The 21,184-nt window shown below is 59.8% G+C and overlaps 1 protein-coding gene across 1 annotated transcript in view; it reads left to right on the forward strand.

Moving 5' to 3' along the window:
- Window positions 1–21,184, forward strand: part of Col22a1 (collagen type XXII alpha 1 chain) — a 168,489-nt gene that overhangs the window by 84,893 nt on the left and 62,412 nt on the right. The window contains exons 27-39 of the mRNA XM_048358696.1: window positions 825–869; window positions 1,342–1,404; window positions 1,872–1,925; window positions 5,875–5,916; window positions 7,598–7,630; window positions 10,763–10,816; window positions 11,073–11,126; window positions 11,443–11,496; window positions 12,391–12,444; window positions 13,750–13,803; window positions 16,038–16,124; window positions 17,420–17,464; window positions 19,949–20,026. Coding sequence (XP_048214653.1) covers window positions 825–869; window positions 1,342–1,404; window positions 1,872–1,925; window positions 5,875–5,916; window positions 7,598–7,630; window positions 10,763–10,816; window positions 11,073–11,126; window positions 11,443–11,496; window positions 12,391–12,444; window positions 13,750–13,803; window positions 16,038–16,124; window positions 17,420–17,464; window positions 19,949–20,026 — 717 coding nt within the window. The remainder of the gene's footprint in view (window positions 1–824; window positions 870–1,341; window positions 1,405–1,871; window positions 1,926–5,874; window positions 5,917–7,597; window positions 7,631–10,762; window positions 10,817–11,072; window positions 11,127–11,442; window positions 11,497–12,390; window positions 12,445–13,749; window positions 13,804–16,037; window positions 16,125–17,419; window positions 17,465–19,948; window positions 20,027–21,184) is intronic.

Consider the following 21,184-nt stretch of genomic DNA (forward strand, 5'->3'; position numbering starts at 1 on the left):
TGACACAGATCAAGATGGATTGCATCCATAAACTGCTTTGTTACATGACCTTGCCTTTGTGCAATTAAAGATACTTTTATAAAAGAATTTAAAAAAAAACTCTCTTAGTCACCGTGGCTCACGCCTGTGATCCTGTCTACTCGGGAGGCTGTGATCTGAGGATCACAGTTCAAAGCCAGCCCTGGTAGGAATGTGTGTGAGACTCTTATCTCCCCTTAACCAACAAAAAGCTCGAAGTGGATCTGTGGCTGAAGAGGTAGAGCGTGAGCCCGGAGTGAAAAAGCTCAAGAGACAGCGCCCAGGTCCTGAGATCAAGACCCAGGGCCTGCACACAAGCAAACCAAACCAAGCCACACTCCTACTGCTTCTAGCCTCGGGCCGTGGGTGCTTATGACACGAGGCTGAACTGCAGCTAGGGACGCGGGCCCTTTACCAAGTTCCGTCCCCACAGCTTCCCCTCCCTCTTGGAACCCAAGATGGAATCTGAGTTTTCCTGACGTGTCACAGACCCCTGAGCGGGAGATTGGGCGCTGTGTTGTGTGGAAACGTTTGGGCTCTGCCAGGGCAGCTCCAGGCATTGTGTCTGGCTTTGGCAGACAACGTGAAGATGCGTGGAGCCCCTCTTTCTAGGGACGGTACACGCTGCACTGTTTAGTGTACGGCCCTCGGCCTTGAACCCATGCCTCGTATTTGAGGGTGAGAGGTGGTGTGCCTGGCAGGGGCTGAGGATGTTCAGACCCGGGCCGGGGGCGGGGGGGGGGGGGTGGCAACCAGGACCGGAAGTCTGCATGCCGGGGTGGTGACCTCTGTTATTCTATCTCCAGGGTGAAGTTGGGGAGCAGGGCCTGGCAGGCCGACCTGGAGAGAAGGTACGACACTCATGTCTTCATTTCGTTCATTCATTCATTCACTCATTCACTCACTCACTCATCCATTCTTCTATGATAAGTCTGTTAAACATCCTGCCCACGCCAAGACTTGAGTCTGGGGAGAGTCCACGGTGCTGGTTCACTTGCTCGACAGGGGTCCGCGTGCGCCGTGCGCCTGTCGGCTGCTGTGAGGTCCAGGATGGGGAGGAGTCCGGCAGTGTCGCGCGTGGTGGCAAACGTGGGCGAGGGGAGAGGATCTTTTCAGACTTGAGGGATGTCAGGCAAGATGAGGAGGAGGTGCTATGGCGGGTGAGGAAGAGCTAGACACTCACGGAGGTGAGGGGCGGTGCTTGGGGATGGGGGGCAAAGAGCTCCGTTGGGCATGCTCCAGCGAGTGGGTCACGCGGGGGTGGGGGTGGGGGAGGCCTCCCACGGGTGCCGCGTGGATAGCGCCGCCATTGTGTCCTCACAGGGAGAAGCAGGTCTCCCGGGTGCTCCCGGCTTCCCAGGTGTGCGGGGACAGAAAGGAGACCAGGTAAGGCTGGCTTCTCTTGCCCGGGACCCCGGGAAGCAGCTGCTGTGGGGGCCTTCGTTCTTTGTGAGGAGGTGATCATTTTGGCTGGGAGAATTGAGTTTTCCCCCAGGACTGATGGAAGGGGAAACGGGAGGAGGGTGGCGGATTCATGCGCGTAAGCGAAGGGCCCAGAGGTGGGAGCTACTTTGGGAAGCGCAGAGGAGCCTCCGGTTGGATGACGGGAATGGATGGGCCTTGGAGGTGCTGCCTTCCCGGCACAGAATTACACCGTCAACACTTAGCCAGCAGGACTGCCTGTGGGTTGGGCTTTGCTCTGGCCATGTCACTGATGAGGCACGGGCTGGGGAGAGGGCAGAGGGGAGAGGGAAAGAAATAGACATTTTGTTCAAGATCACATTGCCTTCCCACAAAGAGGCAACAATTAAACTTCGGGTTGGAATGTGTTATAAATGTATTTTTCATAATAGGGAGAAAAAGGTGAACTGGGAATTCCTGGACTGAAAGGTGACCGAGGTGAAAAGGTAAGAGTGACTTCCTCTCATTTGGTGATAATCTAGGCCCACTAGCTGCTGCTTCCTAAAGTTTCACGTTTTTGCTGAATGCATTTGTCCAATGCCAAAGTATGGCAAAGTTTTTTTGAGGGGGGGGGAATAAGTTAGAAATAATCTCTGGAATTGCAGTAAACTTCAAAAGAAAGCAATGAAGCCCTAGGTGACATGTCCATCCAATCCATCCATCCATCCATCCACTGTCCATCTGTCATCCACCTATCCATCCACCATCCAGCATCTACCCATCATCCATCATCCATTATAGATCCACTCATTATCAATCCATCTATCCATCCATAATCCATCAATCTACCCACCCATCATGTATCATCAATCATCCATCCATCCACCTACCCACCCCGTCCATCAATCATCCATCCATCCATCCATCTATGTATCCACCCATCCACCCATGCATCCATCCATATACCCACCCACCCATCCATCAATCATCCATCCAACCACCCACCCATCCATCCATCAATCATCCATCCATCCATATACCCATCTATCCACCCACCCCACCCATCCATCAATTATCCATCCATCCATCCATCCATCCATACACCCATCTATCCACCCACCCACCCATCCATCAATTATCCATCCATCCATCCATCCATACACCCATCTATCCACCCATCCATCAACCCATCCATCCATCCACCCATCAACCCATCCATCCATCCATCCATCCATCCATCCATCCATCCATCCACCTTTTTGTACTCATAGGCTTGAGACTTGCTTGAGCACTTCTCATATGCCGAGTACTGAGTTTGCCCTCATCATGCTCAGTTTCTCTCTCTGAATACTAGCACAGCTGTAGAAGACAGAAACTAGTAATTTATTTGTTGAGGGAAGTGTAGGCATCAAGAAGGTGAAGAATTTGCCAAGAACCAAATCCCTTGTTCCCTGACTACTGTGTCCTTCTCCTTCATCACACAAGTCTCTGCTTTAGAGGTAGCCTTAGAGTCCAGCTGTGCTCTTATCTCACCCAGGAGGACAGGACTGCATTTTCTGAGCCCTACTGTGTGCTTTGCAGTGCACAGTAGGGCTGCTTCTGTATCACTTGTCAACGCCCCTCTGCCACATACCTGGTATTGTCCATGAACAGTGCTATCAGGACGGGCAGTGAAAGAGAGAGCAATAAGGGATGAATTCACGAGTGGAAAGTGCTAAGGGAAAGAAATCAGAGGTAGTGAAACACTCCTGGGAAAGTAACAGCAAAGAGCCAGACGACGAGGAGAGGGAGCTCTCTCCAGAGCCACAGGAGCCTGACGGTCACCCTGCCTTCAGGACAGGGACACAGACACGACGGGCCTGTGGCTTGGTCCTGTCCCATGGCCCGGCAGTGCCCCTCAGTAGCTCATCCTGTCCTTCCTCCTGCTGCTTCCTGTTCAGCCTCTCACCACATACAGTTACTACCCTACCACTGCAGTTTTACACACACACACACACACACACACACACACACACATACACACACACCTCAGAACCCAGCTTAGTGGAGACTGCCCTGTTCCAGGAATCAGAAAGGCGGGCTGGGTTAGGACTCCATGCTTCCGGCATCTGACAGAACCACGTCAGAATGCCCAGGTCATCAGCTTGCCGCTGGTTCTGCAGACGGATGTCTCCGTCTGATGTCCCCACCAGGTGTAAGTGGTCCCGGTCCGAGGGTGACCTGGGCAGACTCAGTGTGTGAAGAACGATCTGGAACACTGTCCCCGTGGGGCTCAGTGGATCCCTGGGGACATGGGAGGGCTCCCTGTTGTCAACAGTGCTCCCACTTCAGAGATCAGGAAGTGGAGGCACAGGAAAGCTGGCTAACTCCCTTGTCCAGGCTGTTAGGAGAGCCAGGCAGTGTGGGTACCGGGGTACCGAGTCCTGCTCCTCACAGTGCTGCACCCTGGACCTGACTCTGGGGCCCGGTACACCCCCCTCCAGATGACCCTCGCCTCCCCGCTCTCCAAAGAACATTGTTTCCCCACGTCTGCCCTCCCTCCCGTCTGGCGCCCAGCCCTCCCTCCTGCGTGGTCATCTTGGTGCCAGCCCCGCTGGTGTGGGCGAGCCAGGCAGGCCTGGCGCTGGCCTGGGCCTTCGCGAGAAGCTGTTTCGGTGTGAGGAGACCGTTTCCAGAACGCCAAGGCTGAGGAGGCGCACAGGGCAACTCGGATTGCTTTGGCAGGGCACACGGAGAGTCTGTGCCACCCGCCTAGGCCTCCAGAGAGGGGCGGTAACACACACAATTACTTCTCCTTCCGTCTGAGACGTGACAGCAACACTGCCGCCTCCCGGCTGGACCTTGTGGGCTCCCCCCTCGACCCGGCCCTTCGCGGCCTGCCCTGCGGTCCACTGCGCTCCGCAGAGGGCAGAGGGGACAGTGTAACCCCGGCTGCTCCGGGGCGACCGGCAGCCAAGCACTCGCAATGAGGCAGGATTGGAACTCAGCCCGTCCCCCGCAACCCACACTCCATAGGGCCTCTCCCACGTCTTTCTCCGCGTCGGAGCCCCTCCACCCGCCTCATCTGCCCACCCGCCCTTCCTCGTCCTGCATCTCCCAAGGCCGGAGGAGGAGGAGGCTGTTTCCGGAGGCGGCCGCTGCCCTCCTGTCGGAGGCTCCCTTGTCCTCTCGCTCGCGCACACTTGTGCACAGGTCTGGGCTTGCTAACCGGCGGGTGAGGGGATGCGCAGGCCTCGAGGCACGAGTCTCTCTGTGTCACGAAGCAGCCCGGGGACAACCAGGGAATGCACCGAGGGTGTGCCTCTCGTTCAGAAGCTTCTGGAATTCCAGTCTGAGTTTGGAATCGTCCCGTCTCGGGCCGGCTGTCGGATTTTTGTCGACGGAGGTTTCTATGCCTTGGTGTCCCCACCCGTGAGCTGGCGAAACCCAGACACGCCAGGGGACTGTCTAGAGAGATGAGTGAGGTCGTGCAGGGCCATGCAGAGACCAGGCCTGAAGGAAACGTGCGTGGGAGAAGTCGCGGCGCAAGCTTCCGTCCGCGTAGGGTTGCTGCTTAATAAGGTCAGGCTGGTCTTTCACTGAGCTGACTTCATTCATTCATCTGCCCGTCGAGTCATCTATGGAAGGCCTCGGGTCCAGCTCCGGCCGGTTCCGGGAACAAGACCAGGGTAGGCCCTGCCCCCTGGCTCCCCACGGCGCCGCTCACGTGACCGGCTTGGGAGTCCAGGCGTGTGGTTCTCCCGGTCGTAACGGCTCCCGGCCTCTCTGGCGGGCGGGAGGTCACGCGTTCGGGCTGTTTGGCTATGCGGATAGGATGCTGTGCGCGGAAGACATCCCTTTCCGGATGCGTCTTAGCGTGGGTGAGAGGCGAGCGCTGGGTTTCGAGCTCCGCTGGTGTGTGCTTCCCAGGGGGATCCTGCAGCCGCAGGCCGGGGACAGCTCAGCCGGCCGCTCCCGGCAGAGGAGGCGGCTCTCTGGGCCTCTGTCTGTGAGGCAGCTGGACTTCAGTGAGGTCCTCAAGCCGGAGGGCGTGTTTCTCCTCGTCGTCATGGTCGTTGTTGTAACAGATCACATGCTGGCTCTGACCACGTCACAGGAAAACAGCCCCAGTGCCCTCAACAGGCAGATACGGAAAGCCATCGGCATGGAACCTATCCGTGGGAGAGTGCACGACTTACATCCTCTGTAGCTATAGACGTGTGTAGATCCTTGTGTCCAAAAGATTTTATAATTCAGAGTGTAGGTATCATTTATCTACCTGTACAGCTCTATACTCTCCATTCATCTACACATCTGTCATCTGTCTGTCTGTCTCCCTGTCTACCTATCATTTCTGTATACCTAGGTTAGTGCAGGGAGGGTGTTCCGGTTATCTGGGCAGACGTAATATTATCATACTTATTCTGGAACAAACAGAAGAATGAGTGGTCACTTCCTTTCCATTTCCTCACCTAGGGTGAAGCCGGCCCAGCAGGCCCTCCTGGGTTACCTGGAACCGTGAGTTGCTCTCCTAATTCTTTCTCCTGTAATTCCTAAAGCGTTGAGAACGCCTTGCCAGTACACACACACACACACACACACACACACACACACACACACACACTCACACACCCTCACTCCACTTAATAATCACTCTTTATTTGTGTTTGCTGGTTTACTTGATCCACAGAAGGGTGATTGCTCTTTCTGAGAACATGTGCTTGGGTATTGACGGTACATTTCTACCTATTGCACATGGGGAAACTGAGGTCCAGAGAGAAGGAGTCCTTTATCCAGGACTCATCTTCGGCCCTTATTGTCCCTGTGGTCTGTGCTGAGTGCTGTTGAGTTGTCACTTCAGGAAGGAGGGCTATGGTGCTTTGAACTGGCTCTCAGCACCACTGTTCTCCAGCGCTGTGGGCCTAGATGGGTCACCTAATGCCCGAAGACAAAGCCTTTGTATCTGCCAAAGCCACTCTACCCAGACAGTGTGGACATTGGTTGTGAAAATTAATTGGAATACTATGAAGTACTTAGCAGAGTTCCTGGTACACACTGAAGAGCAGACTGAGAGAAGTCTGACATAGTTATTGTTATTTATCTCACCCCGAGAGTTCTGTAATATGGCTATATTTGGATTTTTTTTTATTTTAATGTCCCTCCCCCCCCTCACAATCTCAGGTAGCTGACATCAAGGAAGTAGCCCATGGCTTCATGGGCCAGCTCTGGCTTGGCTGCTACCTCAGGGATGGCTGGGTTTCTGGTCATGGCCAGAAATGTACGTCTATACGTTCCTAGTCACGTGGGAACGTAAAACGGATCTAAAATGCACTCCACTGAAGCACCAGGGTTTTCTTTTGTTGTTGTTGTTGTTTGCTTGTTTGTTGTGGGGGCGGGAGGAGGGGGGAGGCAGAGGAAGCTGTGCTCTGAACCCCCTGTGAACCGAGGGGGAGAGCCGGTTTGAGATCCAGGGAAAGCATTTGCACAAGTATGGAGTGTGAGAGAGCAGGACCTCTAGAACGTTCTCAGCCCAGCCTGGGAGGCTGGTGGCGGCCAGGCTGGCTTTCCACGCAGCACCCGGTGGAAGATTCCCCACGGAGACATTTTCACACAGGCTGGGCCGTTCCCGAGCCAGAGCACGGGGTCTCTCGCCCGTCCGTGCGCCTCCGCCCCTGCCTGGTCCAGGGCCCGCAGTGGCACCGGAGGAGAGACACCGAGGCCCACTGGCTCAGCCGGGTGATGCCCCACGGGGAGAGTGCTTCGTCCCCCGCTGACCGGTGGGGTTCTGGAAGCTGGCAGAAGGTCTCCGAAGCCACCCAGGGTTTGGTGCTCGGGCCATGGACCCCAGGGCACCCAGACTGAACTGCTGTGTCTTAACCCTTCCTCGGGGCTTTCCAGAAAGAATTCTAGTCTCAAAACTGGCCGCCACGGAAGGGTCCCTCGGGGCCACGTCATCTCACTTGGCAAGTTTCTCAGAGATGGCGGAATTTCAGGGGTTGGGGGGCATGGCTGCTCAGTGAGGGTGCTAGCCAAGGAGCCAAAGTGCCAGGTACTGAGTTTGAGTCCTGGTTTCAGACCCAAAGCAGAAAGAAAAAAGAAGAGAAAAGAAAAAAGACAAGATAGCAGACTTTAAAAAAACAACAACAACATGTCAGTTTTCAAGTTTCTGGCTTTCTAATTTCTGTGGTTTCCTTTTCAGACATCTCTGTTCCCACCACACCCCAGAATGCCGGTAAGTAGCAGCGACACCTTGGTGTGTCCCGGTGTCCGCAGCCTGGCCGCAGTGTCCAGGGTGCCCTCGGCCTGGCTGGACTTGTCCAGTGTGGGTTGGGAGCTTGGACTGGCTGGGGTTCAACCCCGAGTCTTTCATGCTGGTCAGCCAGGCCCCTGGGCTTCCAGACTTGTCGTCCTGCTAGTATACTGGGAGAACAAAGCTCCTCTAGGAAACTGACCCTGTGCCAGACGGGAGGGACATTCCCGGGTGTTGGCATGAAGTCCCGGGCAAAGGCCACACTCCCTTTGGGTAGCGTTCATGACATGGCCTGGAGGGGGGTAGCAGGCATGTTGTTCCCTGGCTGCCGGCGGTGCAGACCAGGTGGGGGACCTTCAGAGGGGCTCAGACGCGAGGGAGGCTGCGAGGGAGACGGGGGACAAGCCGCATGTGTGCGTCTGTGCCCACTGCTTGTTGATGCTGCAGCCCTGAAGAGAAAAGTGCAGGTCCCCGCCAGCAGAGGTTCTAAGGACGCGTCCATGCCTCTCCCCGTGACCAGCTCTTCTCGCCCCCCTCCATGGGGAGAGGGTGCAGTGGGCCGCTCTGAACTCCAGCTGTGTCCCTGCATCTTCTCAGCAGTTTAAAAGCTGGTAGCCATCTTGGTTTTATTGCTCAAGGCTAGCACTCTGCCACTTGAGCCACAGCACCACTTCTGGCCGTGTCCTATATATGTGGTGCTGGGGAATCGAACCCAGGGCTGTGACCTGGCCCTCACGCGCAGGCAGTGGAGTGTCCACCTCCGTCTGTCGCTGTGTCCTGGCCCTCAGGTGCAGGCAGTGGAATGGCCACCTCCGCCTGTCGCTGTGTCCTGGCCCTCAGGTGCAGGCAGTGGAGTGGCCACCTCCGCCTGTCGCTGTGTCCTGGCCCTCACGCGCAGGCAGTGGAGTGGCCACCTCCGTCTGTCGCTGTGTCCTGGCCCTCACGCGCAGGCAGTGGAATGGCCACCTCCGCCTGTCGCTGTGTCCTGGCCCTCAGGTGCAGGCAGTGGAGTGGCCACCTCCGCCTGTCGCTGTGACCTGGACCTCACACATGCACAGGCAGTGGAGTGGCCACCTCCGCCTGTCGCTGTGACCTGGACCTCACGCGCAGGCAGTGGAGTGGCCACCTCCGCCTGTCGCTGTGACCTGGACCTCACACATGCACAGGCGGGCCGGCCAGCTCCTGGTCTCCTTCTCCTAGCACACCTCTACTACCTGGGCCTTGCCTCTAACCCCGCCACCGGCCCTGGGGCCTCTCGGGTTCCCCCTGAGGCCCCTGAGATTAGCCAGCCCTACACACCAGCCTCTCCTGAAAAGAATGGCTTCATGGGATGGGAGTTTCTAGAAGGGTGGGCTGGGGAAGCACCCAGGGGGAGCGTCGGGGGCCACGGCCTCGCCCTCCATTGGAAGTCCCGGTAATGACCTCTGCCAGCAAGGTGTGCGGTTTGGGGTCGGCCTGGGAGCCGCCCTCCGAATCAAAGCGGGGCAATTGAGGCTGAAGGGAAAGAAGCTCTCCTAGCCGGCAAATTGCGGGGCGCTCTCTGGGGGGGGGGGGGGGAGAAACTGGCTTGTTGCCATGGCAACCCATGTTTGTATCGATGGCTCCAGAGGGTGATCGGGTGTTTGACTTCCCCCTGCTCTCCTCAGGTGTGTGCCTTCCCGTCTCCGTCTCTGCAGTACCCGGGGGGTCGGGATGGAGAGGGACAGTAGGGTTTGCTGTGCGATGAAAAGATGAGGAGACGGGAGATGAGGTGGAGGGAAGCGCCCGGCTCCCTGGCTTCCTCCTCCGCCTTGGGAGGCCCATGAAGGGACTTTGGAGTGGAGGGCAGGCGGGAGCCACGGGGGGTGGGGGGGCAGCCTCCCTCCCGTGTTTGTCCCCACCCTCTGTGGCCTGAGGGCCATCCCACCCTCCCCCCTACCCCTCCAATCTCTGAGTGATCAGCATCTGCCTCAGTCTCCTCCGGGGTCCTCCCCACCCCCACCCCAGCTCGCCTCTCAGAAGCCTTCGTGTATAAACTTCCCACTCCTCCCATTTCTCTGCTCCCAGAAGGCAAATCCAGAGGCTCCCGCGGCCGCCTGGGGTGGGGGGTTCAGACGATCCATGCCCCGCTCCTTGAGGAAGCCACTCCCTCTACACCCACGTGCAGACCTCCTGCACGGACACCCTCGTGCCGTCCGGCCTTTCCCGAGAGCCCCTCTCTGTCACGCCTCCCGTGTCGCTCAGCCTCTGCCTGTGTAAGACACGCGGGCGTGGCAGGTATGGAAACCAGAGGCAAGGTCCGCGCCAGTTGGCACAGCTCGGCAGCTGGATCCATTTCTACCCGGCTCCCTGTCCCTGCTCCTCCCTGCAAGGCGGCCCGGGAGCCGTGGAAAACACGGCTGTCTTCAGCTAGCCTCCCGCTGGCCTGCCTTCTCCCTGCGCCCCACGCGCTACAAGACGAGGCCCTCGTGTCCTTCTAAGCACCCCGGGAGGAGGGCGTCCCTCATCCCCGGGATTTCAGCCTGAGCACACCCAAGGCACTGGCTTTCCACCCTGTCCCTTTATCTGTAAAAGCTAGACCCTCCGCTCTGACCACCCCAAGTCTCTCTAAGGGACCAGGCCCTGTTGGCACAGCACAGTCACATCTCCTCCAAGAAGAGGCCTGTGATACCCCCTTCCTCCTCTCAGGTTCTCCCCCTCATCCTCCCTCGATGACCCCCCCACTTCAGGTGCTGACCTGGAGGGGACTGAGGCCAGGCCACGTTGATAGGTATAAATAAGCAGAAACTAGCAGGTTCCACACAGAAGACCTTGGGCTTGGGGGGGGGGGGGGTGGGTGGCGTCCGTAACAGGAGGACTTGGCTGTTTGGGGATCCCCTCCCCCAAGGAGTAGGGTCCCGCCGTCCGTAGGAAGGAGGAGTCAGAATCCATCCGTCTGCGTCCCAGGGCAGGGGAGGAGAAGAGGCCTGAGCACCGGGACCAGCCCTTGGGGAAGCCGAGGCCCCCCCACCCCGGGCCCCTCCACGGGCTGGGAGGAGCCCCGTGCTCAGGCTGAGGGGGGGACGTGGGCACCGGAAGGAGTGGGAGGTCTGCGTGCAGGGCGGATGACCTGTTCTCTATGCTTTGCCCTGGCAGGGAGAGCAAGGGCCCAAAGGAGAGAAGGGCGACCCCGGTGTGCCAGGGGAAGCGGTGAGTGTCCTCGCCCCGCACGCTCCCCCCGCCCCCCCCCCCCGCAGTAACCCAGAGGTGCCCGGGAGCCAGCCAGCCCCAGGCATGAACCACGCCGCCCAACCGGGAGCCCAGCCGGACCTGGTACCCAGACCACAGGACCAGCCGCGTCCGCGGATCCCAAATGATACCCATCGCGGCTGCCCACACCACAGCCCGTCTTCTGGGAACGCGGGTGGGTGATGAGCCACCTGATGGACAGATCGTCTCGTTTCAGGGACCACAGGGGCGTCCTGGAGAACTGGGGCCTCGGGGACCCGCCGGACCTCCGGTAAGAGAGCCGGCTCTCTTCTCGGGTCGCCACCAGAGGGCGCTGCGGCCAGGTGCCGCCGGGTGCCGGGGGCATCCCCACCCCTCCGTAACTCAGCCCCCCCGGGCCTGGCCTCGCTCTGTGCTCCTTACTCCCTCGGCTTAGAGGACACCTGGTGCACAGTAGCACTTTGGTTCCACGTCTTTCCTCCCCGTTTGGGCTGCCCCTCCGGATCGTTCCTGGCGATTCTTCAGGTTGTCTGGAGATGGGATGGTACTTTCTCGCCCCGAGGGTGAAGGTCTCTGACCTCTGACCTTTCTTTCTACCTCCCGCACAGGGTGCCAAGGGACAGGACGGCTCCCAAGGGGCCCCTGGAGCAGCCGGAAGCCCCGTAAGTCCTGGTGTTCTGCCTGCTTCCTGTGGACGGGGGGGGGGGGGGGGGGGGAGGCCAGGCAGAGGACCTGGCCCTTGGCTCACAGTGCTGGGCTGGCGAGGCGGGAGAGAGGGTGGGCCAAGAGAGCCCAGCCCACCCCAGGGCTCCTGAGCGGGGGCCACGGGGGGACGGGCTTTGCCTTTGGTCCAAGAGAGGAATGCCTTTCCTTACATACACACGCGCACACACGCACGCGCACACACACACGCGCACACACGCATGCGCACACACAGAGCCGTCCCTTCTCCTCGCCGCCCTCTCTGGTGCCGATGAAAAGCGGATCTGCTGCGTGCCCCGCGCTGTCGTTGTGGTCTTCCGCGAGCTCGCGACGGACCCCAAGCCCCGTAGAACGCTCTCCGGCCCGTTTTCCCGGAACTCCTCTTTCTGTCCAGCCTACGGTCAGCCCTGGCTCGGCCCCGTTCTTCCTCTCTTCGGTGTCTTTCGACGCGCACCCGTCTCAAGGACGTTTCCCGACCCAGTCGGCTCCGAACAGCTGGTCCCACCCTCCGTTTTCCTTCCCTCCCTCCCCATTTAGGGCTGAGGCGGGACGGCACCTCTGACCCTTCCACGATGAGCGTCCGTGCTCCCCGCCCCGCCTCGCTTCCTCACCCCCGCGTTCTGTGCCTGGGCTGAAGGAACCGGCCGGCGCCCCTCCACTCCCCGTTTTTCCCCCCTTCCGTGCCGGAAGCCCCTTGGTGCGCGGGCTGGCACCTCCGGGGAGGGGCCGTCGGGCCGGAGACTGTTCTAGCAAGTCCGAGCGAACTGCCTACGGGGCGGGCGCGGAGAATGGCGAGGGCTGGCGGTTTCTGATCGGGGCGTTTGGCCTTCCTCATTGGCTGTGTCTCTGGCTAGGGCGCCCCTGGGCCTGCAGGACCCCCCGGCGTCGTCGGCCCCCCGGGAAGTGCGGTGAGTAACCGGGCCGCAGGCCCTTTGTGTCTTCCGTGGGGTTACCGCCTCTCTCCTCCTTGCGGCACAGGGGCGGGGGTGGGGGAGGCTCAATGTCGGTTCGCAGGGGGGGAGGGGGCTGGTGTCCCGGTGAAGCCGGCCCGCGTGACCAGCCACGCCCGCGTTCTTAGGGATGGCTTCCCCCCTGGCTGGTCGATGGGAGTGTGGTGCTTGGAGGAACTTGGTGCATTTCGCGGGTGGGAGGAGAAACGTGTGGACATTTAGACGGCCAGCGGGCACTTGAAGAGGTCAAAGGCCGTCGGCTGGCTGTCCCACGCGGGACTTCACGCCCAGCTCCCCCATTGAGCGGTAGCAGGACACAGGACACAGCACCCCTAGAGGCCCCCGCCACCTCGCGTCAGAGCTACGAAGGTTCTGCCCCTGCAGCCCGGTGGCGGGAGGGCGTGGGGCGTCTCCGACGACCCAGCTTTATGGTTCGCCATACACATTGATTTGGACTCGACCTCTAGCCACGGGCCGAGGAAATGTATTCTCCGCGGTAGCGATAGGCCCGCCCCGCTCATTCATCCAACCCTTCCACGTGACGATCGTGTGAGTTCAGAGGACGCCCCCGGAGCCCCGCGGGGGTCACGGCTCTCGCGGACAGGGAGTGGGCCGTGGGGACCCCTGCCCCGCCGGGCGGAGGCAAGGGGGAGGTACAGAGCAGGCTGCCTGGCCCGGGCCGCCCTTCCCTGCCCGCGCGCCGTGCACCGACGTGGACGGCCTGAGCCTCTGCTCTGGCCTCGGGCAGGTGGCTCGTGGCCCCAGCCGGGAGTCGCCCTGGGTGGACCGCGGCGGGCAGCCAGGCTCTTTCGGCTTTAGGTGGACTGAGGGGGAGGGGGGTCCCCGGGTCGTCAGCAGGACTGACTTCCAGGTGCTCCCCACGCGTCTCCAGCCGCCCTCCCTCTTCCTTTCCGCGTTCCTCCTTTGCGGGGCTGTGTCTCGGGAACGCCTGCTTCCCGCCTTCGCCTGAACTCCCGGGGCACTGGGCAGGCGCCGGAAGTCGGTGCCGGTCCGTGATGCCAGCCTCGTTCTTTGGGAGCCCCCCCCCGCCCACCCAATCCCCGCGGGCCTCACGCTCCCGAGGCCCGCCTTCCACGGCGCCCGGCCCGGCGGGAGGCTTGGCACGCGTACCCGCTCCCGCGAGATCTGCCCGGGCCCCGGCGCGGCTCCGTGGGACTTGAGGGTGAGGGTGGAGACGGAGGCGGCGTGGGGGCTCCTCGCCCCTGCCTGACCGTGTGACTGGAATCACCGTGCTCTCCGCAGGGCGCTCCTGGCACCAGAGGCCCGCCGGGGAGAGATGGCGAGCGGGGCGAGAAGGTAAGCGCGGTGCACAGCCCTCCCCCCTGCGGGGGTGCACCCCCTCCACCCTGCACGGCGCACCCCCTCCCCCTTGCGCGGCGCACCCCCTCCCCCTGTGGGACACCCCCCCTCCCCCTGTGGGGCACACCCCCCTCCTCCCTGCGGGGCGCACCCCCCTCCCCCCAGCGCAGTGCACTCCCTCCCCCTGTGGGCCGCACCCCCCTCCCCCTGCCCGGAGGCCTTGCTGACGGCAGAGGGTGTAGCGTAGGACCCAGGAATGGGAACGGACTGTGAAGCAGGAGGCGAGGAGGACGCCGCGGCTTCCCGCCCTCTCCGCTACCCCTCCTGCCAGTCTCGGGGAGCCAGCCGGGCACCCCCGGGACGGCTGGGGTGATGCCCATTGGGCGTGGCGGCCTCTGCGTGCGGGGGGGGGGGGGCCCGCCGCCCCTGTGCACGGTGATTGCGAGGGGAATCCGCTTCCCCGAAGCGAGGGGAGGAGGGAGACACTGCGCTCCCCCCCCAGCCACTGGGGAACCCCAGGGGCAGAGGAGGGAAGCCCACGTCCTCTGAACCCCCACCGCACGTGTCCGTCCGTCCGTCACCCCCAAGTCTGGGTGATGGGGAGCCGGAAATGCACAGGGCTCCTGGGAACGCGCCCGAGTTGGACACGTGGGTGTCCAACCCAGGGCCCGTGCTGGCTTCCGTGTCCGGGTTCCGCAGTCTGAGCGCCCCCTGGCTCCGGGAGGGAGGGAAGGCTCGCGGGGGTGCTCCCGACGACACGGATCCCAGGGTTGTGAAGGTCACGGGGAGCTGGGGAGCGGAGGTCGGGCAGGCTGGTGCGGAGAGAGGGGCAGAGGACTCGCCCCCGACGGGTCGTCTGCCTGCGCCTCCCCCGGCACCGTTACCCGAGTTCTCCACCCCGCTTCCTTGCGGCCTGCTTCTGCTGACGCTTTTCCAAGGACGGATCGCTTCGTCTGCCGTAGCTTCATAGGCTACCGAACAGGAATGGAGGCAGAGTCGGCATTTGGGCTCCGCTTTAAAAAAAAAAAAATACTTCTTCCAGATTTATTTTAGAAAGAACAAAGCTGCGGGCAATATCTTGGGGCTGGGGTGGGGGGGGGGGAGGCTGTTAGCAGACCACAGGCTCAGCCACAGAAACCCCTGTGGGCGACGTACGTGCTGCACTTTCCGAAGAACGATGGCATCTCAGACGGCAGTGAGGTGTGGGGCGTCCCAAGGAACCACAGCCCTGTCTGCCCTGACGGGGCCGGGGCTGGGGGACCCCCACATCACACGCCACTGGGCGAACCTAGAAGGGGCGACCAGGGGGCTAAGGTTGGATTTTGCAGATGTTTGAAGGTTTCAGCGTTCAAAGCCCAGTAGGCTGTTGGCTCCTCCAACCACTAGGGGGCGGCGCACACCTTCTCTTCCTCAGCCGAAGCCCGGGCTGAGGGCCCAGCCAGGCCCAGGGACTTGCTGGGCTCACTAGACTTCGGCCCCGCTACATCCGAGGAGAGCTGGGACGGCTCAGCTTCCAGATCCCTGTCTGTCTCTCGCGCCTGACCCGGCACTTCACACGGAAGCCGCTTCGAAGCGGCTTTGAGGTCGATGAGCCCTGTCCTGTCGCCGGTTCGGAGCCGCGCTTGCTCGGCAGATCCTCGCCCACGGCCTCCGTCTCTCGGGTTCTCTCTCTACTGAGCTATCTCGTGAAGGAGCCGCGGGTCCAGCCGGGGTCACGACCGGACCCCGAGGAGCCGAGCGGGAGTGGGGGAGCCGGGCCTTTGCTGCCGCCGTGAGGTTGCAGTGGGCCGGCCCTGGCGTCTTCGGGCTTCCGTGTGTCACGTCGCTCGCGGTCTTCCCTCAGTGTATTCTCGTGGGCCTCCCTTCCCGGGACTGTCCTCCCCTCCCCCCCATCCCCGGCTGTCATTGAAGAACGCTAGTCACAGTGGATGGAGCCCACTGGGGCCCTCCAGGGAGGGGCTCATTTAAACCTAACCGCCGGCATCTGTAAAGACCCAGTGCCACTTTAACACGGGAAACTTGCAGGGGTGCAATTCAGCCCTTTGCACACAGGGTACTGTCCACTTCCTGCTGCCCACTTCCTGTCCACTTCCTACTGCCCACTTCCATGTGCCTCTCGTTCACCGTCACGGCCACCCCAGGGCGTCTGCCCGCCCGTGGGGGGCTGGCTCCCACTGGAAACGGAACTCTGCCTGATGCTGACCCTGGGAATTGTCTACTTTTCTCTCCAGGGAACAGCAGGAGAAGAAGGGAGGCCAGGGCCAGCGGGGCCCCGGGGTGATCCCGGGCCTCCTGGGAAAGGGCAGGATGGCGAACCGGTAAGAGGCGCGCGCGTGCGCGTGTGTGTGTGTGTGCGCGCATATGGTGTGTGTGTCTGTGCATATCAGGAATGTGTTTCTGTGCCTGGAGAAAGCAGGCTGGAAATGGCCCTAGCCACACAGAGACGCACCGCCAAACCTTGTGGTCACAGCCAGCCAACTAGCCTGGCTGGGAAAGGTGACCTCTGGGGCAAGAGGCATTTTCTGCACCTGCCCTGCCCCTCCCCGCCCCGGGGCCCCGGAGCCAGGGGTAATGCTCCGAGTCCTCCATAAATATATGCCACTGCGCTTTTTCTTGTCCATACACTAATATGGTAAAGTGTATTCACTACAGTAAGATACTGACAACAATGCAATAAATCAGCCACAACAGCACACTGCGGTGAAAGTCCTTTAAGACCTGTCAGTTATATCCGAATCCTCCCGTGTATTCTGTTTGGGCCGTGGCTGAGCACGGTGAAGGAAACTGTGGAGAGCGAAGCCTCCGACGCGCTGGGGTGGGCACTGACCTCCGGCCAGCGCGTGGGTGCGGACTGCTTGCCGCAGGCCAGGAACCACCAAGGTGTGGTCTGGTCTGGGCCTCGGAGACGCTTATGACCGGGGCAGACTGCTGCCAAGTGAGTTACTCGTTGGTCGTTCAGGACGGTCACAGGCAAGCGTGGACAGAGGGGCTCGCACAAGTGTCGTGTCCACGAGTGCCAGGCTGAACAAACCTCGCCGTCCTGAATGGAAGGGCTCCGTCCCTGAGCTACCCAGGGCTTCAAGCCCAGGGAACGTGATAGGGATCTGGCCTTGGAGTCGGGGGAGCCCTGCTCTGACGCCCAGCCTTCCTCTTCCCCGTGGGGGCTGGTAATATTTAGGTGATCTGTAAGTAGTTGTACCAATGAGTGGCCATTCACGGAAGCGGTTTATGAACACAGCGAGTCTCACCCGCCTCTCCCAATGCACCCCTGCTCTTGCTTTCCTTAAGATTACACGTGGATGTTTTGACCAGCGTCCTCGCCTGGACGTCTTCACCCCTCTTTGACCCACCCCGTCCCTTGTGTTTCTCAGTTCTGCGGTGTAGACGATGAATTCTTCTTGCCTGCGTTCTCCTCCCTTCCGCCTTCATTAACCCTGGGTGGTCTCCGGCTGTACACGTCGGGGCCCCGTGCTCCGCCCTTGGTGTCTGCCTGTCCCCCCCCCACCCCAGTGGAGGATGCAGCAACGTGGCGGGCGGGCGGGCGGGCGGGCGGGCGGGCTAGCCAGCGCTCACTCAGGACCTCACCCCCGCCCCATGTCTCTCACTTCCCCAGGGGCTGCGAGGCTCTCCCGGCTTACCCGGCCCTCCAGGAACCAAGGTGAGTGCTTGGGCAGGGCGGGTGGGAGCTTCTTGCCGTAAGCAGCCCTCCCGCCCCCTCTCAGTCCACTCCCCCTCCTCTGGGCACCTCACGCCCCCGTTGGCTGGAGGTTCCGTGATTCTCAACCGTGGTGATTCTGAGACGATCCCCACATGCCCACCCACGGCCAGCGCGCGTTCCTCCTGTGCGAAATCGCGCGGCGTGGCCCTTTGGCCAATAGCTTACCCCATTTGCCACATGCAGCTTTTAAACCAATGGCGCATTGGTGTGCAGTTGCGAGGTAGAGCGCAGTCAAGGCGGCGGGAAGGTGGGCTGGGAGTTAGGGTCACCTGTGGTTGGAGAGCGGATTGCTGTAGGAAAGTGGGGGGGAAACCTCAGGTCGCTAAGACCAGGGCCGTCTGAAGGTGTTCATGGGCTCACATGAGCCTTTCCTCACCGCAACTGGCAGGTGCCGGAGGGTCTTAGGGGGCGTCTCTCTTCCTCCTGAATGAAGACGTTTCAGCCGTGTATATGTAACCCGGTTAGAGACCCGTCTCAGCTACTTATCCCGTAGCTCGCCTGAAGACACACGGGTTGATGAGTGATACTCCACCTCGGAACTTAGCTCTAAGCACTGATAATAAGCAGACCTCAGGACTGAGTCACCTCATGGGCACAGAGCCTAGCTCTCTGCTTGCAGGGACCCAGCGGTGAGCATTAGCTGAAGGAGCATGTAACTGACGTACTCCCCTGGGTAGCTGTTGTGTTGCAGGAACATCACTTCGTCTTAGGAGATTCACTTTACTTAAAGGTCCCCAAATGAAAAGGTTTCCCATCGAAATGCCGGGCAAAGAATAAGCTGTGTAGCAGGGCTCCGGTGACTCCTGCCTGAAGCCCCGGCCACACACAAGAGGCGGAGGCTGGAGGCTGGAGTCAAGGCCATTTTCACACACACACACACACACACACACACACACACACACACATCGCCAGGGGAGCTGGGAAAATGGAGGGGATGGGCGGGGTTGGGGGAGAAGGATGGAAGGGGCGGAGATGCACTGTACTCGTAAACTGAGGTGCTGAATTTAAATCCTTCTGTACAGCTACTTAAAGATATTCGAATAAGTAAATATCCAGAGCCCTGCCGGGCAGAACGTGAGCAGGACGCCACGTCTGCACTGGTGGGTGGCCCGGGCGGAGGAAAGACAAGGGGAGGCTCCGTGCCCCGGTTCCGCGCCCTGCCGCTGGCAAGACCACGCCCTGCCGATTGACATGCTTGGAACCATTTCTAGGCCTTTCCAGGTCCTACCTGGAATTCGCTCCCTGCACATTTTCTGGCTGACTCTTGGCAACCGGCCTTGGAGGCTTCGCCTCGCCCCAGGGGCGTGAAGTGGCCCGGGCGAGGTCCCCGTCTGACACCTGCGTGTTGGACGGGCAGCGGTTCACCCGAACTCACGCCGGTGTGAGGGGGCCAGCCCCTTACCCAAGGCTGTTGGGGCCACGTACATTTCAGATCAAATTTAATTTGGATTATGGGTAGGTTCTCAGGGGCAAACTACAGAGCTCATCTCCCTCGCGCTAGAGAGGCCTGGAGAGACACCCGAAATAAATGTCACCAGCACTTAGGGGAAACTCGATTACCAAAAAGAGAAAAGAGCGGCCTGCGGCGGCACCGGACAGGTCTCGCTGCTCAGCCAACCGGGATCAACACTTGATCTCAGAGATGAAAGTGGTGGGAATCTGTGGAAAACCCACAGCTCTTCTTCCACAAGAGACAGTGAGAGTTTCTTCTCTTCCCAGCCTTCCCTTCTTTCTTGTCCCTTTTCCTGTCACGTCTGCAGTGGCAGGCGGGTGGGTAGAGCGGCCGATACAGCCGCTCGCGTGCGCTGGGGGCCAGGCACCGGGCCGGGCCGCGGGCGCCCTGGGCTCTATCTCCCTTCATAGAGGAGCTGGTGTGGCAGCGTCTATTAGCTACCCCGTAACGATGAAGAAACGTGCTCTCAGAGCGCTAGTTACTTGCCTAAGTTTCTTACATGTTGAAGTCCGGGTCAAGTCCACCCCATGAAGCATTATACTTGGAGCCAAGTGTTTTCTCAGTCAGCACTGGACCCCCCTCCCTGCCACTACCACAAAATGTAAGGTATCGGTAAATTCCTGACCAACCGACGAGCGAGCTTCCTGGTGACGTGGGCCCCGCATTGAAACGTGAATGCGTGTGTGGCCACGGTCGAGGGACGACGGCTCGGTGCGTGTAGCTGGAGCTGGCACCGTGGATCTGGCTATAGTGCCGTGATGGCAGCCATAGTCCGAGGTCCACACGGGGCTGGGCCTGTTTGGAGGAGGGCCTCTCTCGGTGCATTGTGGGAAATCGCAGAGTGCAGGGGTGAGAACCGACGGGACGACACAGCAGTTAGGATCGAGGAAGAGCCCTCTCCTCCCTACACCTGGGTCGTCTCCTCCCAGCGCCGACGGCTCTATCTTATTTTCTTTCTTTCTCTCTTCCAGGGGGACCGAGGAGCTCCCGGGATCCCTGGCTCTCCTGGCAGCCGTGGAGACCCGGGCATTGGGGTTGCTGGACCTCCTGTGAGTGTTTATTCGGCCAGTGGTTTTGCTTGCTCCCGGGGCAGGGGGCCAGGCAGCCATTGTGGGTTGGCTCTGACCGGAGCCCGCAGCCTGGGCTTCCTGCAGGGTCCTGCTGTTTCAGCTGATGCGGTCTTGGGGCCAGATGCGGGGAGGTTCTGTGGGCAGGGCCGACACGGGGGTAAAGCTTGGTGTGCTTTTTATAAGAAGACCATGGCTTGTGGAGAAACCAAGACTTGTCTTATCCAAAGAAAGGTGAACAAATATCATCAAAGTTTAAACTAAAGGAAAGGAAAAATTCCGCATCCCAACTTTGAGGGAAGGAATCATAGCCCGTGTCACCGAGCTGGTTAGGAAAGGAAGCTGACGTGGAAAAGCAATGTGTGTTCATGCATTTCAGCCAACAACAGAGCCAGTCATCCTGCTTGTTATCATTAGTGGTGTAAAAATGTACATGAGGTTGTTTCTAAAATGCCATCTACGCATTCGTTTTGTATGATGTACTTCAGTGTGTAATTTCCCACCATCCACTCTGTGCGTTTGTTAGGACCCCTAGTGGTGGTAATTCTAAGAACTTGTCAGACCTGTAAATTAAGAGAGATTATACGGGATCCACGGAGTCCCGCTCTTATCCGAGTCAAGGATGGCTCTCCATGTTCTTTCTCTGAGGACTCGAGTATTTATGGAAACTGAAGACACACTTCAGCCACAGCTGGTGTATCTGGCTCTGAAACATGACGGTTCCCCACAGAAAATGGAAATTTCACTGAGGAATGGTTTATGGCTCATTCATCCATTGCTTCCTAACCTCCCTTTCATGGTCCCCCAAGTGTCACACATGTGACACTTCTTCACAAATCATAACCATTAGAATTTGGGGCAGTCTTCGCTCTCGAGGCCTTCTCTTCCACTTACTCTCCTCTTTACCAAACATGTCATATCTATCTACCTTAAGGTTGCATTTTTTTTCTTGATAATCATGTCCTACTAGTATTCACAAGGAGCTAAGATGCCCAGTACGTTTCAGATATCATGTAGAACCCTGAACTTTTTAAACCAACTACGCATTATTGTTGCTAAAGCTATTATTTTAATCCAGGTGTGTAATCTAATGCACCCTTACTAAATATAACCTGGATTCAGACCAGAGAAGTACACGGT

The sequence above is a fragment of the Perognathus longimembris genome, chromosome 12 (genome assembly GCF_023159225.1).
Source record: "Perognathus longimembris pacificus isolate PPM17 chromosome 12, ASM2315922v1, whole genome shotgun sequence".
NCBI classification, from domain to species: Eukaryota; Metazoa; Chordata; class Mammalia; order Rodentia; family Heteromyidae; genus Perognathus; species Perognathus longimembris.